Source organism: Nomascus leucogenys, chromosome 24 (assembly GCF_006542625.1).
Source record: "Nomascus leucogenys isolate Asia chromosome 24, Asia_NLE_v1, whole genome shotgun sequence".
Taxonomy (NCBI): Eukaryota; Metazoa; Chordata; class Mammalia; order Primates; family Hylobatidae; genus Nomascus; species Nomascus leucogenys.
The window spans coordinates 18,745,780-18,772,030 of NC_044404.1; the positions used below are offsets into that span (position 1 = coordinate 18,745,780).

General features: G+C 51.6%; 1 protein-coding gene across 4 annotated transcripts in view; it reads left to right on the forward strand.

Moving 5' to 3' along the window:
• The window catches only part of PAX7 (paired box 7), a 118,174-nt gene that overhangs the window by 41,388 nt on the left and 50,535 nt on the right, over positions 1-26,251 (forward strand). For all 4 annotated transcript variants that reach the window (XM_030805396.1, XM_012498382.2, XM_003279531.4 and 1 more), the window contains exon 5: positions 19,353-19,552. In XM_030805396.1, coding sequence (XP_030661256.1) covers positions 19,353-19,552 — 200 coding nt within the window. The remainder of the gene's footprint in view (positions 1-19,352; positions 19,553-26,251) is intronic.

The window sequence follows — 26,251 nt, forward strand, 5'->3', positions numbered from 1 at the left end:
TCTTATAATAAAATATCAACTGTTTTTTGTTTAGAAACATATAACAGGAAATAAATGTCTTCAGGATTGTAAGGGTGCGCCATGCACCCACCCAGCAGAACCATGGCTGGCAGGAGGTGTGTGTCCTTCCACATCAATTTCAGGAAACACGAGGTGCAGCATCTTCCCAGGATATGTATCCCCGTCTCAGATGCAGCGTCCCCTCCTGCCAAATGCAGCCCCAGACTGGAGAGCACTGTTTTTTTTTTTTTTTTTTTTTTTTTTGAGACTGAGTCTCGCTCGCTCTGTCGCCCAGGCTGGAGTGCAATGGCGAGATCTCAGCTCACTGCAACCTCTGCCTCCCATGTTTAAGCAATTCTCCTGCCTCAGCCTCCCGAGTAGCTGGGATTATAGGCATGCACTACCATGCCCTGCTAATTTTTGTAGTTTTGGTAGAGAGGAGTGTTTCACCATGTTGGCCAGGCTAGTCTTGAACTCCTGACCTCAGGTGATGTGCCCGCCTCAGCCTCCGAAAATGCTGGGATTACAGGAGTGAGCCACCGCATCCAGCCAGAGCACTGGTCTTTTATGAAGCCTCTATCGGGACTATTTAGAGCAAGCACAGCATGGCGCTGATGCGGGGAAGAGGAGGTAAAAGGGTGTGGATGTAGCAGCACTGGCACGTGCAGAGCTGCAATTTCCAAGGCCTCCTCACTGCCCTCCCTTAGTGAAAGGGAGTTGGAGTGGCAAGGGGTCTATGGCATGGGTTCCGACTCCTGACGGGCCTGGGTTCAAGTCCTGACCCAGCCACATATAGCTGTGTGACCTTGGATAAATCACTGCCCCTCTCAGAGTCTCTTCCTTAGGACTGGTTTAATATTGATGCCTACCATCTCTGAGTGCTTGGAATGATGACAATTATGCATGCAAAGCTTAGTACCCGGCTTAAGGCAAGAGCGTCATAGACACCCATTACCACTGTTTTGTCCCCATGGAGAGGACCACGTGCTCTTCAGAACTAAGAAGCCCAATCCTACACCGTCAGCTCCTTAATTGAACACATTTTTGTCCACCCCTAAATATCTAGAAGCATGAGTTTGTGCCCTGTCAGAACCAGTGTGTTTTCAGATTATACCACTCCTTGCTAGTTTAATGTAACCAACCTACGGTTGGCCACATTTTTGGAAAATAACATTGTTTATTTGATCAAGATTCAGTAAACTGGGCTCAGAGCAATAATTGCCCCAGGGTGCGAGTAACAGATTTTATTTTTATTGATCAAAAAAAATGTTTTTATCTAAAACACATCAAACTTTTAAAAGGCGTAAACAGCAGGATCAAATTGGATTTTAACTCCTTTAAAAAGTGGCTCCTTCAGGAACCCATTCCAAAGATGTCCGACTCTTTGCAGTGAGATACTCAAACCCCAGGGTGGATGAGGGATTCCACGGGCAAGGGAGGTTATTTTGGAGCCATAATGAAGACACTGCATTTGCATTTGGGGGCCCTCTGAGCGGCTGAGACATCTGGAAGCAGAAGGGGAATTCGACGGACTATCTGTGTGTTGGTTTAGAGTGTCAATCCTCGACCTCTTGGAACTGTTCAGCTGGCTAGCTGGGGCTTCCAGCGTGGGGCCAGGTGTCTGGTGTTGAATAAATACATCTCTAATGAAATTATTGTGCAAAACAATCCTAACACACTCACCAACAATCACGTTGGCTTGAAGAGCAAACTATTTGGAACATTGCACCTTATTGCACAGATCTGGCCATATAGGAGGACGCAATTCTTTCACTCCTTCAACAAATGTCTGTTGAGCAATTACCATGGGCCAGGCCCTCTTCTGGGCACTGAGGATAAAGCAATGAATAAAACAGATAAAAATCGTTATCTTCATGGAGCGGAAACATGGTTCCTCCAAATAATTCAAGAGGGGAGGCTGGAAGACAGCTCATGGAGGAGGTAGGTGTCGGGTGTGGTTCCTGACTTCAGTCTTTTAAAGGCCACTCTCCTGATACTATGACAGCTCCTTCCCCTTGCAAATACCAGCGACACACCTGATTGCTGAACACAAAGGGAGAGATGGTGAGGAGAAAAGGGACTTAGGGAAAGAGCCAGGGTGGAGAAGAAGGGGTGAAAAGAGGTGAGTCCAGAGCTCGGAGCAGGCAGGGAGGCAGGCTTCCAGGCTGTGGTCTGTCAAGAATCTGATAACACGGCCACCATGGCAAGTTGCAGGAGCAGGCACAGAGAAAGAAGTTCCCCCTCCAAGTTGGCCCCCTTGGCATCGTCTCCACCCTTCCCATGTGAAAAAGATCCAGGGCTTTGGAGCCATGAGGGGCTAGGGCTTGGCACCGCTGTCTGTCTCTCTTTTTCCACTGTGATGATGGGTGAGAGGGGTTGTATGTTTCTCCCCGGGCTCTTGCTCCCTTCCACAGAGCAGCATAGTCCTGTTTCTTTGCTGATGCTCGTTCTCTCTGCATTTCTGTAAAACAGTGGTTCTCAAATTGTGAACCACCCCCCCCAGCCCCCACCAACAGCAGTGGCAGCATCATCTGGGAACTTGCTGGGAATGAGACTTCCTAGGCTCCCTCATGGGGCCCAACAACCTGTGTTTCCAGAGGCCCTCTAGGTGACTCTGATCCTGCTAACACTTGACAGCTGCTCTAGAAGATGTTGAGGAGTGGCTTGCTTTACTTAATATGCATTCATTGGCTTTGGTGTCTGCCCCACCTGGGTTTGAATGGAGACTTTGCTACTTAGCATCTGAGCAAGTCTCCACATGTTTCCCAGTGTTTGAAAGAGTCCTCTTCCCATGATTTGATTGTGAGGATTCTATGAAAGGATGCAATGCACGATGACTTCCTGAGACATAGTGGACCCTCAGTAGCCCCCTTCTTTCCTCTGTGGCTTACCTGCCTTACCTGACACACGCCAACCATGAAAAGAAGCCGAAAGTGTCCAATAGGCACGTGCCAATTGCCTTGGAAAAATAAACCTCACCAACTCTGACAGCAACAGAACCACAGCATCTTAGAATTGCAGAATCTTAAGATGTTAGAACCAAAAAGGGAATATTTAGCCCCACCCAGCCCACCCAGTTTTTATGCGTGAAGGAACAGAGGCTCAGAGAGACCACCTACCTGGCCAAGGTGACATATATGTCAGGGCATCTCTCCTTTCCCCAGCCCAACTGTATGCCGGTGCTGTCCTGGGCTCTGGAGGTGGGGTAATGAATACATCAGATACAGCCCAGGCCCCCTTCTCAGGCTGTCCCCCCAACCCCACCTGCCATTCTGCTCTCTGAACAGCTTTGCAGAGACTCCCAGCCGGGAAGCCAGAATGAGCCCCCGGCTGCTTTTTGTAAACAGCTTTTGAAGTCTCATTGTCTGTCACAGCTCTCATAACTAGCTCAGAATGGGGCTCATACCTGTGTTCAACCCCCATGTGTTGGGTGAATTCATGTCTTGAAGCCATGGCTCTAAGTTCGAGTCTTTCTTTCACTTCTTCTCTTGGTGGTGTCTCGGGGGGGCAGGAGTCCGGGCAGCGGGGAGATGCAGCAGGCCCCAGGGTCACTCCCCTGATCAGGGCAGGTGACGGCCCTCAGCCTCCCATCTGCCCACCAGCATCCCTGCACCAGGAGCTGGCTCCAAGCCGGGGTCCGCTCAGGACCAAGTTTTCCAGGGTTGGGGCATCCGCCTGACATAATATGTAACAGTAATTAAGAAATAAGCCACCTTGCCCAGCTTCACAGCAATCATTTGGCTAAGTAACTACCATGGTCCAGTGCCTCAAAAATCACCATTAGAGTACGCTCCTTATGGCCATAAAATTTCTCGTTTTCTGCCTTTCACCAGCCTCCCCCTGCCATCTTTGCCTTGCTTTATTTATACATTCGTCCTCAAACAATGGCAATAAACTCTTTCCCAGAGTGTTGCAAATCAGAAATTTGTCCACATTTTTCCACCACCTTCCACTGTGGACCTGCTCCGCCTGGGAATGGCCCAGCCAGGCCAGCTGGAGAGGGCTGGGTTGCAGTAGATTGATGGGGGCACGACAGGATGGGGTTGCTGGGGAGAGAGGGTGGGGAGGGGGGCCGCGGGAGAATGCACCATGAAAGGCCTCTCGCTGCCCAGCGACCAGCCGGAGACACAAGGGGCTCATGAGTGGCTGGGGGAGGGGAGGGGAGGGGAAGTTGGGGGAGGAGAGGGGAAGGGAAGGATAAGGCTTCCCCACCCCCTTCTCCTAAGAGGAAAAAGAGGGGGATTGGGGGATCCTGGGAGGCAGGGCAGGCCCCAGGCAGAATGGGAGGGTGATGAAATTGGTCCTTCCCCTCCCCCACAGGAAGCAGATGATCTCAGGGTGTCTTGTAGCTCACGCTGCAACTTAGGACCCTAGTCCCTTCTGAAACTCCTCACCACCCCCACCAGTCAATGATCCTTTCTCCAGCAACAGGCATTGCTGAGAGCCAGCCCCACTGTATGCCCGGAACTGTCCTGAACCCTGGAGGTGGGGTTTATCCATCAGATACAGCCCAGGCCCCTTCTCAGGTTGTTCTTTGAGATCCAGGAAGACCCCTTGGTTTTAGGGGTAGGGAAAATGCGGCTCAGAGAGGGGTTTAGACTCGGCAAAGGTCACACAGCAAGTTGGAGGTGAAGTCAGGGACAAACTTCAGGGTTTCAACCCCGAGCCCCCTCATCTTTACAACCAGCCCACAGGCTCCTGGGGGATGCTCCTCTGGGCAAGGTGAAGAGTCCTCTCATCTAAGTGGGGCATGCTGGTTGATTGTAGCTGATTTGGGGGACACTTCCACCATGACAACTCGTGTTTTAATCTGGCATTCCTGGAGGCAGCAACAGGGGAAATAACCAAGTTGATGGCTTTGGTGTTGGTGTCTCCAGAGGGTGAAGTCTGTTTCATTGGGCGGGCTTCTCAGGTGGAGATTTTGTTTCTAAGCGGGGCGGCGTGGCCTCCATTACAGCAACTGCCCCGGTGGTGGGGGTGTCGGGCTTATGTTTCCAGCGATCCTGCTTGACTTTCTCATCAGCACTCCAGGACAGGCGCACAGCAGGCCCATCTTTCGGAGAGTGGTCCTCTTTCATGGTGGCAGGATCCTGAGACCCCTAGATCCCGTCGCGATGAACATTCACTGCTGTAGCTTTTGTTAGAGTGGTTTGTGAGGCACCGCTGGGTGCTTAGTAAACACCTGTGGGGCACATGCTTCTCTGTACACCTTGTTAGGTGCACAGAATGTTAGCTTTCAGAGTTCTCTTGGGAGGCCTATTTGAAGGAAGATAGAAGTGTGGGAATAGACGGGAAGCTGGAAGCATAGAAATAACTCTGGAGGAAAAGAAACTGGCACAGAGTCCTGGGGGAGAAGCTCTGACTCTGGGGAAGCTTAATCAGTTCTCATTGCTGTGTGTGTAATGATGAGGGTCCGTGGCTTCTTTATTTAACTGATGGCTGCAGTTCCTGTAGACTGTGATTAAAAGCATTCTAGCCAGGCGCAGTGGCTCACGCCTGTAATCCCAGCACTTTGGGAGGCTGAGGTGGGCAGATCACGAAGTCAGGAGTTCAAGACCAACCTGACCAATATGGTGGAACCCTGTCTCTACTAAGCATACAAAAATTAGCTGGGCATGGTGGCATTCGCCTGTAGTCCCAGCTACTCGGGAGGCTGAGGCAGGAGAAACGCTTGAACCTGGGAGGTGGAGGTTACATTGAGCCAAGATCACACCACTGCACTCCAGCCTGGGTGACAGAGCGAGACTCCATCTCAAAAAAAAAGAAAGAAAAGAAGCATTTAGCCGGGCATAGTGGCTCACGCCTGTAATCCCAGCACTTTGGGAGGCCAAAGCGGGTGGATCACCTGAGGCTGGGAATTCGAGACCAGCCTGACCAACATGGAGAAACCCCATTTCTATCAAAAATACAAAATTAGCTGGGCATGGTGGTGCATGCCTGTAATCCCAGCTACTCGAGAGGCTGAGGCAGGAGAATTGCTTGAACCCGGGAGGCAGAGTTTGCAGTGAGCCGAGATTGTGCCATTGCACTCCAGCTTGGACAACAAGAGCAAAACTCTGTCTCAAAAAAAAAAAAAAAAAAGCGTTCTAGAATGATAGGAACTGCAGAGCTGTTCTTAGTCACCCTGCCCTCGGGTAATGCCCAATATAAGAAAAACTAGAGTTTCCATCCTCGAGGAACTCCGTCTTATTGTAAAGGCACCATCTCCACCCTGGGCTGTCCTCAGTTTGGTGGGGAGATGGACTTTCCACACATATCCACTAAAAGCTAATGATTAGCCTCCAGCAGGAATTGATGCCAAGGGCTGAGAAGATGGCACGGGCAGCAAGTGCCGCAGGGTTTCAAGCAGAGTTCTCTGGATGTGGCAGTCCTGGAGGGCTTCATGGACTATGTGGCCTTCATGTCTAGATTGGGAGGATGGTGGGGTTAGACAACAGGAACTAATTTGAAGGTATCATCCCAGGGCACAAGCCGGTATGGAGGCTGGAAGCGGCTCTGCAGGGTGGGCATGTTTGAGCCAGTGCAGGGGACCTGGCATGGCAGGCTCAGAAGTGCCCATCGCGATGGTTAAGAGGGCTCTGGGACCGGCTGCCTGGCCTTCACTGTCACTCTGCCATTGAGTTACTTAACCCCTTTGAGCCTCAGTTTTCTCACCTGTAAAATGCGGCTAATAGAAATACGGATGGGCGTTGTAGTGAGGTGATGTGATTTGCTACAGGAAATGTCCTTCATAAGGTCAAAGCACACTGCAGCGGTTTGAACGCTTCTTCTCTGGCCTTCACACCCAGCCCCACTGGGGGATGCTGCATGGGTTCACAGAGCCCCGTCTTCAGGGTACAGTGAGCCCCAGGTTTAAGTCCTTCTTCATGGCTGAGCCCGGAAGCAGGGAGTTACATGGACAGAGGGAGGAAGCCCAAAGCCATTTTCCATCTCCACCTCCAAACAACTTTCCAGCTGGACACAGCCCCTCTGTCTCCCAGGGCTCCAGCACTGAGGAGGGGTGAGGGCGTGGGGAGGGGGAGAAGGAGGGTCCCGCAGGCTTGGCCTCTCAGGCATATGGTCCTTTCACAGCTGCTTTGTGGGGCACGGATGGGTGGTCAGGCTGCCTTTTCCTCGCCATGCCGGGCAGCTTCGTCTGGCCACTGGAGCCCCAGCTGCTGCTCTTTCCCCTCGGCTGATTTTGAAACCTCTCCTTAGGCCTCCCCTGCTCCAGCTTCCTGGGTGTCTGTCTTCCTCTGGCACCTTAGTGCCTCCAGCATTTGTGCTACGGCTGAATCACTTACCTGAGACCACCTGGCCCCCTCCTCTCTGTAGGTACATTTTGCATCCAGGACAGATTTCCCGGAAAAGGATGGGATGGGATGGTTGTGGGGTCTCTGGGCGTGGCTTGGGGTGTGCAAAGCCTCCACCGTGGAAGAATAAGGAAAGGATGACAAAGCCGTGTTCATTCATTCAGTCATTTGTTCATTCATTCATCCGTGCATTCATTCCTTGCCTTTATGTTTTGTGCCAGGCAAATGTGCTTGCCTCGGAGGGATACAGAAGTAAAATAGACCCACACTACGTGGAGGGGCCAATAATAACAATAGCAGCAACAGTAACAGCTAACATGGGTTGGGAGTTTACTGAGTACCTGGAACTGTTCTTGCCTTGCAGTAATTACTTTCATCTTCAAGCATGACAACTCTTTGGGGTTGGTAACTATTCTTGTCCTCATTTTACAGATGAGGAAATTGAGGCCCAGAGGGATGAAGTTACTTTCCTAAGTTAGTGGGAGTCTGGGACAGTTGTATCAAGGGTACCTCTGTCTGTGTATTTCTCAAGGTTCTCACGCCTGGAGCTGCATCAGTACCCTAGGGAATAGATAGGGTGGCAGCTCTTATTCCCAGGGGATGGATAAGCAAATAGAGATTCCAAGAGGACAAGTGACAAGTGACATGCTGAGGGTCACACAGCAGGTTATGGATGAGCCCAGAGTGCCAACTCCCCACCTGCCAGGCTTCCGTTCTGAAGGAGAGGAGAGACTGGGTCTGGGAGTGGTGGCTGGCCAGCCCAGGAGCGCCCGTCATACACAAGGCTGGGAGCTCAGCCTCCATCCAGTTTTCCTCATGTCCCCTCCTCCTTTCTGCCTCCCACCACTCTCACCATTTAGAAATAACAAGAATGAGGCTCAGGACTTAAACATACCCAGGAGTTATGGCTGGTGGGAGGCAGATTCCGAACTCAAACCCAGGTCCGTCTGACCCCACTGCCTCTACTCTTCTCACCTCTCCCCCAGTGCCAGCCCTTGCTTCCTCCACCACACTCTGTAAGACAGGACCAATCGGGCAAGCGCTTCAGGAGCAGCATGGTGACCTCTGCTCTGCCCAGCACAATCGTTGCTCTCCCTGCTGCTTAAATAACTTGGGTGAGTAAATGATTGAAATAACCCACGAGAGAAGTGAATGAGAACTAGTGAGTAATTTCAAGATGGACTTAAAGTCACAAGAAGAGTGTAAAAGATTTTGAGCCGGGCACAGTGGCTCACGCCTGTAATCCCAGCACTTTGGGAGGCTGAGGCGGGCAGATCACCTGAGGTCAGGAGTTCAAGACTAGCCTGACCAACATGGAGAAACCCACTCTCTACTAAAAATACAAAGTTAGCTGGGCATGGTGGTGCATGCCTGTAATCCCAGCTACTTGGGAGGCTGAGGCAGGAGAACCACTTGAACCCGGGAGGCAGAGGTTGCGGTGAGCTGAGATTGCACCATTGCACTCTAGCCTGGGCAACAAGAGCAAAACTCCGTCAAAAAAAAAAAAAAGATTTTGAGCTGAGCTCCTCATAGAGTGGGCCTGCCCCTACCCCCAAGGTGCCCTCTTAAAATGTCCCACCTCGTCCTCCTCACTAATCCATAGCTGCCACCCCTCCTGAAACTCCATATTAGCTGCACAGGGCACCAGCATGTTAAAGAGACCGAGTTAGAAGGGTCCTCATGACATCTTCAGCTTCAACCTCTTGCTTCATCTCCCATATGTGCTTCGTGCTTGGTTCACAGCTTGGTGCAGAAGAAAGAGCTCTGGGTCTGCCACGAGAATACAGGGCTCTGAATTCTGTCCATGCAACTACACAGTACCGTTTCCAGCAGTACTACTTCCTTCTTCCTAGAAAGGCTCCTTCCTGGCAGGAATGTATACACAGTGCCCTCTAGTGTCTAACGACAGTACCGTGCTGCTAGCACAGGGCCAGGATCAGAGAATGCCCCACTGCAGTTTCCCCTTGCATCTGATTTTGTGGTGCAAATAATCTACCTAGGGCTTAGAATTTTATTTCATTTCATTTTATTTTATTTATTTTTTGATACGGAGTTTCATTCTTGTTGCCCGGGCTGGAGTGCAATGGCACAATCTCGGCTTACTGCAACCTCCGCCTCCCGGGTTCAAGTGATTCTTCTGCCTCAGCCTCCCGAGTAGCTGGGATTACAGGCATGCACCACCATGTCTGGCTAATTTTGTATTTTTAGTAGAGACGGGGTTTCACCATGTTGGTCAGGCTGGTCTCGAACTCCTGACCTCAGATGATCCACCTGCCTTGGCCTCCCAAAGTGCTGGGATTACAGGTGTGGGCCACCGTGCCCGGCCAGGCTTAGAATTTTAAAATCCGGCCTGGTGGGTTTCGATGGGAGCTCCCTGGAGAAGAAAAAGTTTTGTCAAGTTTTGTGAACAAGGTAAGAAAGAGTCCAACTCTGGCTTTCCTAAAGACACTCTCCTCCCTCCCTCCTCTCCTTGAGTTGGGAGAGTGAAATTAAACCTGTGGGCTTCTCTCAGTCACTGGGAGACAGCGTAGGATTTGGAGTCAGGCAGAGCCTATTTGGATCCTCACGTTACCATTGCTTCCCAGCCCCCAGGAGGCCTCTGGGGCAGCCAGAGGACCTGGCCATGGAGCCTGAGGCCTGGGTTCTGGTTAGGGGCCAGTGGGACCCTTCAGATGTCAGCAAGGAGGAGTCTCGCCCTTTGCCAGCTGTTGGGCCCCATGGAGGGGGAGGAGCCATGTTGCCCCCTTTCTAGAATCCCCTTCGAGAAGAAGCAAGAAGTGTTCCCCCCTGGATCAATGCCAGCTCACCCTGTCTTCTTCCCAGTGGAGAATTGGGGATGGGGGTAGCAGCCTGAAGTGGGCGGGACTCCAGCCCTGGAAAACCCCACATTAGAATCCCACCCTGCCACCTTCTGGACAGTGGCCCTGGGCAAGTCCCTGAGACTCTGAGCTGCCGTCCCCTCCTCTGGGGCCAGCAACTTGGTGGTGTAGCCTTGGTCCAAGGGTTGGAGATAATGGACTCCCCAGATGTGCTGTGGCCTTAAGACATTCTCGGCCCCTCCTGGGCCTGCCTGGGAAGGGGAGAGAGGAGGTGCTGCCGGGCTGTGGGGGCGGGGTGGGCAGGACCTAGGGAGTTGATGGAGATCCCATCTGTCAAGGATGGGTCTCAAGGGGAATGTGCAGAGCCCCCTCCCTGCTCCTGTACCCTCAATAAATCCCCTTCTCCACCCGTCCCTGCACCGCTGCCCAGCTGCCTGGATGGGGCAGGGCACCTGGCTGGGGTCCCTGCTCACCAGGACAGGGGATTACGTGTGTGGGGGAAGTGGGTGGGGATCAGGAAAGTGGTCAGGTACAGCCAGAAACCAGAGCAGGGCCAACTGGTCAGACGGTTGGCTCAGTGGCTCCATCCAGGACCTGACCTCCCCTCCACCCATCTCCCTTGCACCCCCAGAGTAGGGCTGGGCTGATTTCACCTTTGAACTTCCAGATACTGGGACTGAGTGAGTGCACAGACACATTTGAAATGAATCAAGCGTGGATAGTTTTGCTCTGTCTCAGCAATGAGAATGCAGCTATGGATACCTTAGCCCCAGAGCACAGAGGAAGGCTTACCTGTCCCCGGCACTGTTTTTCTAAATTTCGTTTTCTTTGAACATTCAGTTGTTAACAACCCAGCACTACTTTATGTGCCGCAAGATACCGAGTCATTTTATCATCCATTCATTCATGCAACAAATATTTGAGTGTCTATTTTGTGCCGAGCATTGGAGATTCGGCAACAAACAAAAGGACAGTCAAGAATGCCCATTGGCCGGGTGCGGTGGCTCATGCCTGTAATCCCAGCACTGTGGGAGGCTGAGGTGGGTGGATCATCTGAGGTCAGGAGTTTGTGACCAGCCTGGCCAAAATGGCAAAACCTTGTCTCTGCTAAAAATACAAAAATTAGTCAGGCGTGGTGGTGGATGCCTATAATCCCAGCTACTCGGGAGGCTAAGGCATGAGAATCACTTGAGCCTGGGAGGCGGAGGTTGCAGTGAGCTGAGATCAAGCCACTGCACTCAATCATGGGCAACACAGGAAGACTGTCTCAAAAATAATAATAACAATAATGCCCATCCTTGTGGAGTGTGCGGTGGGTGGTTGATGGGTGCTGGGGACAGATGACAAAACAGAATACATAACACATCTGACTGTGATATGTGCTGAGGGAGGGTCGAGAGTGTCTCTGTTATTATCTGTGTTTTCACATGTGGGGGCCACAGAATCCAGCCAGACTGAGCCCAGAGCCTGTGCTCCTCAGCGCCCGTTCTTCGTGCCCTGACCAGCTGCAAACTGCAGGGGTTCACCAGGCCATGAGGAGGGTGGGGCGGGGCATGGGCAGAGGGCACAGCCTGTGCAAAGCCCCGCCATTGCTGGGGGAGAAGATGGTGGCTGGAGTCCAGGAAGAGATGGCGTGGGCAGATGCCAGGACAGGTTCCAAGCTAACAGGGACTCGGGATCTCCTATGCTGGGCTGGCTGCATGAGAGGCGTGAAGGGAGAGGAGGAAGGATTAAGAACAGTGCTGGCTGGGTGTGGTGCCCAGTGCTGAGATGAGCACCCAAGAGGAGTGTGAGCAGAAGAGGTGGACTGCAGTGGGATGCTTCATCCTTTCCTGGGCCCCTGGGAGGTTTAACTTGGATTCCAAGCCCCTGCGTCTCTGTCTGATCATCCATTGCCCTGTCCTTGTGTGCGGTCTGACTCCCGCAGCCATGCCCGAGCCCCATGCACTGTGCGCTGGTTACAGCTGAGCGGTTCCCTCTCGGAGGGGCAGGGAGGGCTCCTGCCATGGCTCCAGCTTGCTGGGCCCCCAGCTGAGCTGTAAATGACTTTTCCATCTTCTGAGACCTGCGCCCAGGCCTGTTTGGTATTCAGGGACGCCTGGCCCACACTGGCCAGCTCTCAGCTCTGCCTGAATTACTTGATTAAAACGCATATCAACTATTATGTGATTCGTTTCTCTGCCGCAGCTCCACGCCGGGGCCTATGTTAAACTGTAATAAAAGCTGGGTTGGGAGGCTGCGGGAGAGAGGAGCGCAGAAGTAGGGGTGGGAAGGTTTCCAGAGGGTGTGAGGGAGGCTGAGAGAAGGACCCCAAACCTCGGGGCCACTGCCGGCCTCCACTGATCTGGGATGGGTGATTTAGAAATGGGTCAGCTCCCTGCTGGTCCTCTGTGACCTGGGTAGATCCAGAGATTGCGGCCACCTTATTTCAAGGCTTTTCCTCTGGCACAAGAGGGAGGAGGGAAAGGTTGGGGATGGAAGAGAAGCCACATTGGTTTTCAGGACCAGAAATGGAATTTTCCATCACCCGGGAACTTGCTATAGTCAAATTGGCCTTCTCCGGGCTGGGGGTCCTGAGTCCTGGGTTTACTTTGCAGCCTCACTGCCCTGAGACTCCACTGAACATCTGTAGAATGGGGATAACACTGCCTGCCTTCCCCTCCCCTTATTGGGAGAGACTGTGTTGGGACAACAAAAGGGCTTGTAAACTGTAGAGTGCTGTGCGCAAGTGCAGGGGGGTGACTGCTGCAGTGTGTCAGAGTTCAAGAGAGACTTTGCCAAGCTCTGCCAAGCTCTATTCATTCAAGAGGCCTTTATTGAGCACATGCTGTGTCCCAGGCATAGTCCCTACCGCACTCAAGGATCTCCCAGCCCAGTGAGGCCCACAGACCCATAAACAGTCTAGTTCAGTGTCTCCTGATGAGCTTTGAGAACACCAAGAAGGGGAACTGAAATCACCTTGGATGGGCCCAGGAAGCCTTGCTGGGGGAGGTGGCCCAAGAGCTGGATGGTGCTGGGTGAGCACTCCCAGGAAGAGAGAAAGCGCTCTGAGCAGAGGAAGCTCACGTTCAAAGGCATCAAAGCAAGACCCACCTGGCTCACTCACTCACAGAAGCCATGAGTGGCTGGACAGGCAACTGTATGGGATGGCGCGGTGAGTGGGGACACGTGGGCAGAGCCCATGGTTGTTGAGGCCTTGCTGGCATGGCTGAGGCTTCCTGGCACACGCTGGCAGTCAGTGATGGCTTCCAGAGGTCAGTAGCTGTGAAAGGAGGCTTTGAAGGGAGAGGCAAAGGCTGGGGGAGAGATGATGAGAGCTGCCCCCAGCAACCTTCCATCCACCACCATCACCATCACCATCACCATCACCATCACCATCACCATCACCATCATCACCTCAGCCTGGGCCGGACTCTGCCTAGAGCTGAACTGGCTCCTGCCCACCCCAAAGCTTTGACAACGCAAATGGCTCCCAGCACCTCCTGCCCCTCATTCTGTCCCGAGGCTCTGCTGCTTTAACGAGTCACAAGCTGCCTTGATGTTTTACGTCTGTCCTGTGCCCCGGTTCATCTGGCAGTGTTTCCTCCACTGGACTGGAAAATCCCTGGGACAAGGTGATACTTCCTCTCTCCGACTGGGAGCTTCCTAAAGCAGAGGCTGCTTCTCCCCCATGAGACTGGGAGGTCTCTCAGGCAGGAGCCTCGATTCTCCTTTGCTCAATACAGACTGCTCCACATCCCCAACTAGAGACAGGATCCAGGAACTCAGAGAGAGCGTCTCTCCCTGTATCCTTCTCTTTTGGGGCAATCTCCAGACCAGCACCCCCTGGGACCATCCCATTCCTTAGCTGTTTGAGAGTGCGAGGGCAGGAGCCGAGGCTGGCCATGAGGCTGCTCCCCCACTGCGCACCCCGAATCTGGCTGCCGTTTAATGAATGCGTTCCCATGTTCACTCCCGCCACATCCCCCTCCCCGAACCAGCTGCCCAGACTTCACCAAGGTACCAGCGTTTGGTACACAGAAGACTCAACCCCAACCAGCAGGGCCTCTGTGGCCAATTCCCCCTAATCCTGTTGATTAACTCTGAGGCTAAAGGGTTTCCAGGGGTGGGGAGGGGGAAGGGCACCCTAAGAAAATGGGGGTGCAGGAAGCTGAAGTGAGGTTGATGTGGCAGCATTGGGGCTCTTTGTGTCTTCTCACACTGCTTTGGCCCTGTACTCCCCACCCTGTTTCCTTTTCTGTTATCACCACCGTCATTGTCCTCATCATCAACAATAGTAATAGCCTTCATGGGTCCTTGAAGTTGCAAATTACTCCTATGATCTTTATTTTATTTTATTTTATTATTATTTTTCATTTTTATTTTTTGAGACAGAGTCTTGCTCTGTTGCCCTGGGTGAAGTGCAGTGGCGTGATCTCAGCTCACTGCAGCCTCCACCTCCCAGATTGAAGTGATTCTCCTGCCTCAGCCTCTCAGGTAGCTGGGATTACAGGTGCGTACCATCATGCCCGGCTAATTTTTGTATTTTTAGTAGAGAAGGGGTTTCACTATGTTGCCCAGGGTGGTCTTGAACTCCTGACCTCAGGTGATCCACCCGCCTCCGCCTCCCAAAGTGCTGGGATTACAGACATGAGCCACCACACCAGGCCCCATCATCTTTATCTCATTCCATTCTCAAAGCCATCCAGGGAGGCATACAAGGATATATTGTTATCTTCATTTTTATAGCTCAGAAAACCAAGGTGCTAAGAAGGCGAGCGACTGTCCAAGACCACACAGCTAGGGAAAGGCAGAGCCCACAAGCCAGGTCTCAGGCTGCTGAGACCAGGATTCCTGATTAAACCGGGGCTGTCCCAGAGGACCCTCAAACTCCCTTCCAATCTGTCCCTTCCCGCCAATCCCTCTCCAGGGCTCACTGGCTGTGTATCCTCCATCCAAGTGACTGAACATCTCTGAGCCTCAGTATACCTCTTTGTAAAAGAGTCAATAGTCCCAGCTTCACAGACCTACGAAGGCTGGCACAGAGGTTTCTAAAATGGGGGTCTCTTCCCCTGAGCTTGGCCAAGGCAGGTGGTGGAAGTTCTTTTTCAGGGGTTGAAGTCACAAACAAACTGCAGTTCTATTCTCTTGAGATCTCTCTGGATCTTAGTGGGCAGCAAGACAGAGCTCTGCCTTCCCCACTCAGTGTCCAGAGGGTTGTTAGGGCAACCTCCAGCATCCAAGAGGGTCATGCCAGATCCTTTCGGACAAGAGAGACCTGTGGGCCCTGCTTGGCCTTCCCTAGTCTGGGCTTCGGTCTGGGCATCCCTTTGGATCCACGGAGTTCCCCCAGATCCCTGCAGAATAAGGAGTGGGAGAGACAAGGAGACAGGAAGGAATTAGACCCAGAACTCCATGGTGAGTCTAGAAAGCTGCAGGTGACTTGCAGGACCGAGGGATCAGCTGAAGCATGGGAGGGCACTGAGGCCGGGGGCTCCACAGAAGCACCTCGAATTTTATCTCTCGGTGGCATAAAGCAAATGTTGGTCCTTTGCTAACTGCAGCCATGATTTTGGTCACAACTCTGTATCTTGTCCTATTATTTCCTTAATATTTTACTATATCCAAAAGCACCTTTAAAAACCTAATTCAAGGATACTAATGCTCTTATAAATGGAAATGAGTATCATTTCCTATAAATAGGTGGGAACCATAAAAACCATAAATAGCATAAAAACAAGCAACGTTGTTAAATTCTACCTAGAGACTTGCACACGGGAAGCTGCGAGCATGGGGCCTGCCCTCTCTTTGTGAAGAAGAGAGAACAACTGTGTTAATGACTGTATCCGACTGTGCTGGCCTCAGTGGTGGCCACCAGCCACGTGTGACTATGTAAATTTGAATTAAAATTAAATCAATGAAAGACGAAGTTCTTCAGTTGCAGTAGGGAAGTTTCAGGTGCCCAGAACCCCATGTAGCTAGTACTGCCACATTGAACACTGCAAATCTAGAACGTTTCTGTCATCGCAGAAACTTCTATTGGACAGCGCTGCTCTAGAACTGAATGGAGACTCAGCCAGATTAGTATTTCCAGGCCAGGCATGGTGGCTCACGCCTGTAATCCCAGCAATTTGGGAGGCCGAGGCAGGCGGATCACCTGAGGTCAGGAGTTCGAGACCAGAGTTCGAGAGCAGACTGGCCAACATGGCAAAACCCCGTCTCTACTAAAAACACAAAAATTAGCCGGCCATGGTGGCATGTGCCTGTAGTCCCAGCTACTCAGGAGGGTGAGGCATGAGAACCATTTGAACCCGGGAGGCGGAGGCTGCAGTGAGCAGAGATGGCGCCACTGCACTCCAGCCTGGGCGACAGAACAAAACTCCATCTCAAAAATATAAAAATAAAAAATAAATAAGAAAGACTAGGATTTCCCCCAGGAAAAGGCTGTGCCTCCTCCATCAGACTGGGGCTTTCTGAGGGTAGAGCCTGTGTCTGCCCTCATCTTTGACCTCACAGCTCTGAGGACAGTCTGCCCAGAGACTGCACTCCCTATAACTCTAGTCCCCATCCCCCTCAGCTCCTCTCTGAGCTCAAGTGTCCTCACTGGAGAACTGAATCTGGTGCCCCATTCCCCATCCACGGGCTGGCCTCCCTGCCTGCCAGACAAATGCCTGCTTCCTTCTTCTGAAGCACCAAGGACTGGCTTTCATTGTTACCATCAGAACACTGAGGTTATGCAGTGCATTTCAGGAATTGAATCCTTAGCATTAGTTGTATTTGGCTCTGAGCCCCAGACATGGTGGGGAAGGGGCCCCAGGATGGCAGCTGTGCCCACTGTGGTCTCCCCACGGTGACTGGGGGGCTGGGTAACTGGCAGCCCTGGCAGGAAAGGCAAGGGCAGAGCCCTGGCAGGAAAAGCAAGAGCAGAGCCCTGGCAGGAAAAGCAAGGGCAGGGGTTAGATCTGACCCCAGGTCTCTGCCCTTGGGGATGAGGCAGGCCATGATGAAGGCAGGACTCCCTTGCAATCCGTTCCTTCACTGTGTGGCATGGCGTCACAGTCAGAGAACGCCTGGCACTGGCCAAAAAAAAGCAAGGATAACTTCCCAACGGACAAGATAGCAGGATGGAAGGAAGTGGGCCCAGGGCAGAAAGGAATCGCCAAGACGGAAGACCCTCCAGGCGCATGACCTCCCACACCCCTGGGCTACACCCACCAGCTTCCTGGCTATGAATGTGGCCCCATGATTAAATTACCCAACATGCCTTTTGACACACCAGGCGTTTGCATGTGCTTTCCCCTCTGCCTGCAGTGCCCTTCCCTTTACCTCCACTTAACATGTAAGGCAGTACTAGTTTCTCTTTTTGTTTTTGTTGCGGGAAGGAGGGGGTTGCCCTTTGGGGGAGGGGCCTAGGCCTATTCCTGTAATTAACACTTGAAGCGATTGGGAGGAAGGGATCTTTGTATTGGTGGAAGGGGTCAGGGGCGGGGAGCACAGTTTGAGTGAACCTCACATTACCTTTCTGGGACTCAGCTTCTCCCATCTCTGATGTGAGCACAAGGTCTCCCAGGCTCTTCTAGCTTGACCCAAGCTGAGTGCTCCAAGCCCAGGGCTCAGGTCCTACCTTGCCCACTGCATACCTAGCCTCTTCGGGTGCATAGCAGGTACTCAATAAATGCTTTGGGGGAGGGAGTGAATGAGTCAATGACAAAAAATAAAAGTGCTTCCAGGAATACCAGAGATGGAGAAGGAGAGGAAGGGGGAGAAAGAAATGAAGGCAAAAGAGAAAAAGGAGGAAGAGGAGTAGGGAGGAAGGAAGGTAGCCTCTGAGTGTCTGCTCTCTTTTCCATCTTCCTTTCTGCTTCCTCTTCTCTATGCTTCCCACAGCTCCCCAGGGGCTGCTGAGGGGCAGCTTCAGAGCCCTGGCTGGGAGATGCCCTGCTAGCATCCCCTCTGCTGGGTCAGAGGTGGGCAGGAGCCACAGGATTGATGGGGACAGTGAGCTGGTTCCTGGGTGTCTCAGTCCCAACAGCTAAGGTGGCTGAGCAGGGGCTTCCTGCAGCCTCCCTAGCTTGGGCCCAGGGCTGAAGCAGATTCCTGGCCTGATAACCCCAACCAGGCCTGGGAAGTGAGCTGGCTCCAACCTTCTGGGCTCTCCAGGCCCAGGCCCAGTAAGCAAAAGGCTGTCACCCACTCCCAGTCTCCATGGTGGAAATTAGTGGAGATGATGGGGTGGGGTCCATGGCCTTGACCAAGGTCATTCAAGTGAGGTCTCCTCTAGCCTGGGGGAATCACTCAGAGACCCTGGGACATCCCAGAGAGAGCTTGTCAGTGGAAGTCACCTAATCCAAACTCTTCATGTCACAAATGGGGAAAGTGAGGCCTGAGGAGGGGAGATGGCCTTCCCAGGGTCACCAGCATTTAGGAGCAGAGCCAGGCCTGGAATCTAAGCTTCCTGATGGGCAGCCCTGGACACATGCACTTTTTCTTTTGTTGAGATAGGGTCTTGCTCTGTTGTCCAGGCTGAAGTGTAGTGGTGTGATTGGCTTACTATAACCTGGAACTCCTGGGCTCAAGCAATTCTCCTACCTCAGCCTCTTGAGTGTCTGGGACTACAGGCATGCACTTCCACACCCAGCTAATTTTCTTTCTTTTTTCCAGAGGTGGGGTCTTGCTATGTTGTCCAGGCTGGTCTTGAACTCCTGGGCTCAAGCAATCCTCCTGCCTCAGCCTCCCAAAATGCTGGGATTACAGGCATGACCCACCATACCTGGATGCCTTTTTCTTAAAGTCAGGATTATTGAGGTATAGTTAATATACAGTAAAATTCTGCCCTTTTAACTGAGAATATAGCTCTATGGATTTTGTCAAATGTATCTCGCCATGAAACCATCCCTTGAGTCTTATGTCATGGACATCCTTGCATGTCAGTGGAAATAAACAAAATGGCCAGCTAGAAGGAACTGTTTTTTTTATTGTTGTTGTTTTTTGTTTGTTTGTTTTTCCCTAAATGGAAAGATTTTACAAGAAAGTATTTAAGTGATACTCTGGGGTTGGGCATGGAGGTTGCTTCCCATCCTTCACATTGACAAACAATGCTAGGGTGAACATCCTTCTATCTTGTACTTGGGAGGAGTCTGATCCTTAGTGCAGTGATGGGTCCTAGGTGGGCACTAGTGTGCCTTGTGCTCTCCTCCCAGACCCCAGCACCCTTCCATCTCTCTAAGCCCATGCCCTCTCCCTCCCTCTCCTCCGGCTGTAGGGAACCGGCTGGACGAGGGCTCGGATGTGGAGTCGGAACCTGACCTCCCACTGAAGCGCAAGCAGCGCCGCAGTCGGACCACATTCACGGCCGAGCAGCTGGAGGAGCTGGAGAAGGCCTTTGAGAGGACCCACTACCCGGACATCTACACCCGCGAGGAGCTGGCGCAGAGGACCAAGCTGACCGAGGCGCGTGTGCAGGTGAGGAGGCACCTGCGGTGTTGGTGCTGCAGGTATACTCCCTCTGGAGTATTCAGAAGTTTGGGATGGCCAAGGTCAGTGGGTTTAATGGGACCCCTTGGGGGGTTTACAACAGGTTCAGGGGGTTGTGTAGGCAAATAATGCCACCAGCATTTGATGCAGAGTTAGTAGGCAGCAAATGTTGGTTGACTGAGAGCTGGACAGTCCAAGAAGGAGGGAAGAATGGAGGGAGAGACAGAGGGAATGGGGGAAGAAAAGGAAGAAGGAGGAAGGGAAAGAAGGATGAAAGAAGGGAGGGAGGCCAGGTATGGTGGCTCACACCTGTAATCCTAGCACTTTGGGAGGCCGAGGTGGGCGGATCACTTGAGGTCAGGAGTTCAAGACCTGCCCAGCCAACATGGTGAAACCCCATCTCTACTAAAAACACAAAAATTAGCCAGGCGTGGTGACACACACCTGTAATCCCAGCTACTCGGGAGGCTGAGGCAGGAGAGCCACTTGAACCTGGGAGGTGGAGGTTGCAATAAGCCAAGGTCACGCCACTGCACTCCAGCCTGGGCGACAGAGTGAGACTCCAGCTCACAAAAAGAAAGAAAGAAGGGACAGAGGGAGGGCATTAGTTCAGCCAGAAGAGAGGGTTCGGGGAGTATAAAGATCTCCAAATCTCTGATGAGTAGAGGAAGTGATCAGGAGGAAGACTTCCAAACAAGCCTAGCTTCCTCAGATGGATGATGAGTGTCCCGTTACCGGAAGCATGGAAGTAGGTTGGGCAGGCCAGTTCCTGGCAGGTTAGATGCATCAGGGCAGGGTGGGCAGCCCCCGAAGACCCTGAACATCCCCTCCACGGCCTCAGTGTGTGGGAAGGAAGAGGGGAGAAGAAGAAGAGCCTCGTGAGCGCTTGAGGACTGCCCTGCCTGCCCTCTGTCGGTGGGTTGAGGGGCAAAGGCCTGCTGCAGGGGGCCTGGGGACATTGCCTTACCTCCCCAGGCCAAACTCTCGGATTCCAGGAGGCCTACAGTTGTTCTTCAAGTGCAGGAGCCTCTCTGGGGGCCTGGCTGGAGGGGGCTGAGGCTGGAGGGTTGGGGATGGAGGAGGAAGAGCCGGGACAAGTCGTGATGAACAGCTTTTGTGGGAATCCATTCCCAGGCTGTCTCCTCCATGGATGGGGAGGCATAGAGAGAGGGGAAAGATCCCCATTACCAGAATCTAAGCAGTGCTCAGGGAGTCAGAGTGGCCTGCAGAGGGGCCACCCCAAACTGCTGACAGTGGGCACTTCCATCCAAGAGGAGCCAGCCTTCGCCCAGCACCCACTTGGTGCGAGTGGCATTGCTGGGGCTGCTTCTCAAACGTGACCTAGTGGAAGCTCAGACCACCTTGTCGGGTCAGCATGGTCACCCCCTGCAAGCCACGGGCGCAGAAACTGGAAGTTCAGAGAAGCAACATGCCCAGGGGCACAAGCTGGATGGGGGCTGAGCCAGGCCCAGCTGCTGGCAAAACCCACGTCCTTTCCATCCAGGGAAATGAACAAGCTGAGTCACAAGCTGAAATCTGAAAGCCACTGGGACAATCCTAGAAGCAAGGGACGTTTCAGCACTCCAGGACCCAGCGGACACCCCTCCGCCTCCTGTCCCCACTCCCAGATTAGGGGCCCTTCGCTTCCTTTGAGGGAGACCCCAAGGGGAAAGAGGCGGGAGGCAGCAGCCAGCTCATCTCATTCCCTCCCCTCCTGACCGAGGTGATATCCGAGCTGGCTCCAGGCCTCCCTCCCGCTCTGATCCTCCTGCAGCTGTTCTCCTGGGCACATTCCTGGGTGCTTTCTCGTTCCCACGTCTGGCAGCCACGGCGGCTTCCCACCACCTTGAAGCCTGACTGCTCCTTATAAAATTTCCTGGCTGTCAGAGCAGTGCTTTTATTGACCCAGGGGACTCAGAAACAGGTGTCACTCAAGGTCCACGGAGGGAGGGGGTCTGGGAATGGAGAGGCAGCCAGACCCCAGGCAAAGCCATCCTGAGGGGGCGGGGCCCACCTCCTGCGTCTTACTGACTTCCTATCATACTCTGGGCTTCCCCAGTGCATGGAGCTCCCTCTAGGGCAGGGCAAGGACTCCCCATTAGACCAGAATCTCTCCCAGGGCAGGGCTGGATCTCCCCACTTAGCCTCAGAGCTTTCTCAGAGAAAAGAGAACAAAAAATGTTTGAGTTTTTGAAGAATAAATGGCCTGGTGTGGTGGCTCACTCCTGTAATCCCAGCCCTTTGGGAGGCCAAGGCGGATGGATCACCTGAGGTCAGGAGTTTGAGACCAGCCTGACCAACATGGAGAAACCCTGTCTCTACTAAAAATACAAAATTAGCTGGGCATGGTGGCACATGCCTGTAATCCCAGCTACTCGGGAGACTGAGGCAGGAGAATCGCTTGAACCCGGTAGGTGGAGGTTGCAGTGAGCCGAGATCATGCCATTGCACTCCAGCCTGGGCAGCAAGAGCAAAACTCCGTCTCAAAAATAAATAAATAAATAAATAAATAAATTAATTAATTAATTAAATTAAATAAATCAAGAATATTTAGCCTGGAGAAGTGGAGACTTGAAAGACACAGCTGCTTTGAGCATCCCCCAAAGTGTGAGCCCAGGGCCAGGGTCAAGAGGGGAGCATCTGAAGTCCAACAGGAAGGTCTACAGGAAAGAGCTCAGGACTGAGAGCTCAGGGTTCCTGCCTTTGGTCAGCTGTGTCACCTTCAACAGGTCAATTTCCTTTCCCGAGACTTCGTTTCCTATCTGCTAATAAGGGGATGGAACTCAACAATCACTAAGACCCTTACATTTCTATCATCCTTATTTATTGACAATCGGGGATGCTTTGTGAGGTGATAAGATTCCCATTACCAGGAGCGTTCAAACAAAAGCACAATGTCCAGTCAATCAGGGACCCTGAGGTCTTTGAGTTATGACCTCAAAGTCCCCAGAGTACTGCTTAGATTGTATGGCTTCATACATTTTAGGTCTTGGTCTTTGATTCTAAAGGTCTGTGGTTCTGGAATTTTGCAATCGTATAATATCTCATCTCAGTGGACCTGGGAGATGGGTGGGTTAGTGGATTGGTTCAGGGTGGGCTTGGAGCCAAATACCTAGTTGTGGATTCCAGCTCCATCTCTTACTCTCTCCACCCTCCACCCATCTCTCACCGGCAAGATGATGATAATAATGTCTACCTTGCTCTGAGGATTAAATGATTACATGTAAAAAAAAAAAATGAGGAAGTACCTGCACACAGAAGGGCCATAAATGGGGGTTGTTCTTACTAAAACTCTGCCTGTTCTTGGCAGCTCCAATTCTAGGCACCTTTGCAGCTCCAGGCACATTCACCCAGTAGTCATTTATGGAGTACTCACTGTGTACCAGGCGCTGTTCTAGGCAGTGGGGATTCACTGGGCAAAAAGCTCTGCTGTCTTGAAGCTGGCATTCTCATAAACACGTGCGCAAGTAAACATGATGTCAGGTGGGGATCTGGTCACCAAAGAGTGGCCTGTTATCCTCTCTGGCTCCCTCAAGCCTTGCTTCCCTGCAGGGGCTGGGAGCATCTGCTTGAAGCCTGCTAGATGTTACCATGACTGGAACACCTCTGCCTCAGCCAGGAGAAAGCCAGAGCCACATGAAGGGCAGCCAAGGGGGTGTCAGGCAGGAGAACCCCTGCCCGGGGACCCATGACTCCTTTCTCTGGAGTGATGCATATATCTTCCTTAGAGGTGAACAGATCCATTTTTTCCTAGGTGCCACAACCCTGAGCCTGTGAATTGCTTCTACAAATAGAGGCTGCAGGGCTGATAGGTCCCAAGGTCACCCCATGGCCTCTCCCACGACTGCCTGTGATGACTTCCCCATCCTTCAGATGATCAGCACCAGGAAACTAGGGCTGTGTGCCCTTTGCTTTATGGTCCTTGGAACCCTGCTTTTTGCTTGGGGCTGGGGTGGGATGTTCTGAACAGAAATCCCGTTGTGGAAGCACTACAGAGATTCACTAATTAACAACTTATGCCAAATCTCTTAACACTAGGTAGCATTCATGGTGCATTTCTTTTTTCTTTTCTTTTTTTTTTTTCTTTTTTTTTGAGACAGAGTTTCACTCTGTCACTCAGGCTGGAGTGCAGTGGTGCAGTCTTGGCTCACTGCAACCTCCGTCTCCCAGTTTCAAATGATTCTCCTGCCTCAGCCTCCCAAGTAGCTGGGATTACAGGTGCCCACCACCATGCCTGGCTAATTTTTTTGTATTTTTAATAGAGACAGGGTTTTGTCATGTTGGCCAGGCTGGTCTTGAACTCCTGACCTCAGGCGATCTGCTGGTCTCGGCCTCCCAAAGTGCTGGGATTACAAGCATGAGCCACTGCACCCGGCCTTCATGGTGCATTTCTTATGTGCCAGGCATGATGGCTCACCAGTCTACATATGTTATGTTTATTAATTCTTACCATGACCTGTGGGGTATGTGTGATTCTTCTCTCCATTTTGCAGACGAGAAAACTGAGATGTAGCTAAGGAAAGTAACTTCCTAAAGCACAGTTATACACATATACAGTGGAGTACTATTCAGCCATAAAAAAGAATGAGATCCTGTTCTTTGCAACAACACGGATGGAACTGGAGGTCATTATGTTAAGTGAAATAAGCCAGGCACAAAAAGACAAACTTCACATGTTCTCATTTATTTGTGAGAGCTAAAAATTAAGGCAATTGAGCTCATGGAGATAAGAGTAGAAGGATGGTTACCAGAGGCTGGGGCGGGTAGTGGGAGGTGAGGGGAGAAGTGGGGATGGTTAACGGGTTCAAAAAAGGAATAAGGATAAAGAAGATGTATTTGTATTTGATAACACAATAGGGTGACTATAGTCAATGATAATTTAATTGTACCTTTAAAAATAACTAAAAGTGTATAATTGGACTGTTTATAACACAAAGGGTAAATGCTTGAGGTGATGGATACCCCATTTACCCCCGATGTGATTATTATACATTGTATGCCTATATCAAAGATCCCCTCTATCCTATAAATATGCATGCCTACTGTGTAGCCACAAAAACTAAAACTTAAAAAGAAGATACAGTTCAAAGTGACTGTGCTGGGACTTGAACCCAAGTCTATCTGCTCAGGTTCGTTTCCTCTGTGCTACATGAAGAGAAGGGCCAGATGGAATATTGGACACAGTACACAGATGGCATCAACTGTACCCTACTCCCAGTGCAGGGTATTGAGAGAAGGATCAGAAATGAAGAATAAAACCCAGCCCCTGCTTTCAAAGAACTCAGTCCTGACCAGAGATTCTGGGTAGGGTGCTGGGACTGTCGCTGTCCCTTGTAGAGCATTTATTTCCCTCTCTGTAAATGGGCAGCTCGTACGAGACGCTGACAGAGACCCTTCCAGCTCAGCTATCTCAGAGGGTCTCCAGCAGAATGATGCTTACCTGTGGCTGATGCCGTTCTGAGCATGTGGCCTGTGCTAACTCATTTGAGGTCCAGAACCACCTAGGAGATGGCTGTTATTAGCCCCATTTTATGAAGAAATTGAGGCACAGAGGGATAACAAAAATTTTCCCATCTTAGGATTTAAAGGCAGAATTCCATCCCAGGCAGTTGACTCCAGAATCCCTGCTGTCAACCATCCTGTTACACTTAGTGAGAAGGGAGGTGCCTACTGGGAGGGATGTGAAACTAGGGACATAGGACAAGGAAGGAAGAAGAGATGACAGAATTGGCAACAAAGGCATGCCCTCTCCTCCAGGAAGTCCTCCTGGATTCTGAGAGGCAAAGTTGGAAGCCCCTCTTCTGAGCTCCTTATCCAACCTTGCATGTCACCGCATCTGAGCTTACTGCACTGAAAAGCAGCTGCTGTTTGATTTGTGCCCAGGCAAAGGGCAGTTTGAGGGCTAGGACTGGGTCCTGTCCATCTCTGTAGCCTGTCTTACTTGGCACAGAGAGGAGTCCCAGTAAAAGTTTAAGATGAGAAGGCGGGAATAAAGAAGGAAGGGAAGAGTAGGAAAAGAAAGGGAAGGGATTAGAAGGGAAGGGAAGGAGGAAGAAGCATCCAACTTTATTCGGCATTCTTTTTTTGAGGAAAAGATGAGCGGCACCTAAGGACCAGCTGCTACATAACAAACTAGAGTGGCGTATCCCAAACGCCCATCATTCTCCCACCCACCCAAGATGTTCGCCACGTTCACATATTATCTATATTGTTATTTACTTTTCAACGAAATCAATGTGTTTTAAAATAAAAATGCACAACACTCCCATAAAGGGCAAGCAATTGTTAAAACACACACACACACACACACACACACTCACACTACACACAAAAGAAAACAAAACAACATGATTAAAGCCTTTCAGGAAAACGTCACCTGCAAACGCCTCCTCTCCCTGCATTCAGAAGGGAGATTAGCACAGGTTAGAAAGGCTGAGGATGCATTCGCACCAAACTGAGACCCCTCTTCCCGGCTTCTCTGTGCCCAGGAAGCCTGGGAGAGAAGTGGAATGGAATAACTTTCCCATCCTCATGTTCAGGTTATTGAATTCTGTTTCTCCAACAGGGAGCAGTGGCAGGAGGCCCACTGTTTGGGAAACGCTGAATTAGTACAAAGACCTCCCCACACCCTTCCTGCAGAGCCTGGAAGCTCGGAGGCAAGGCCATTCCTTGCAGGGCTCCCTCCAG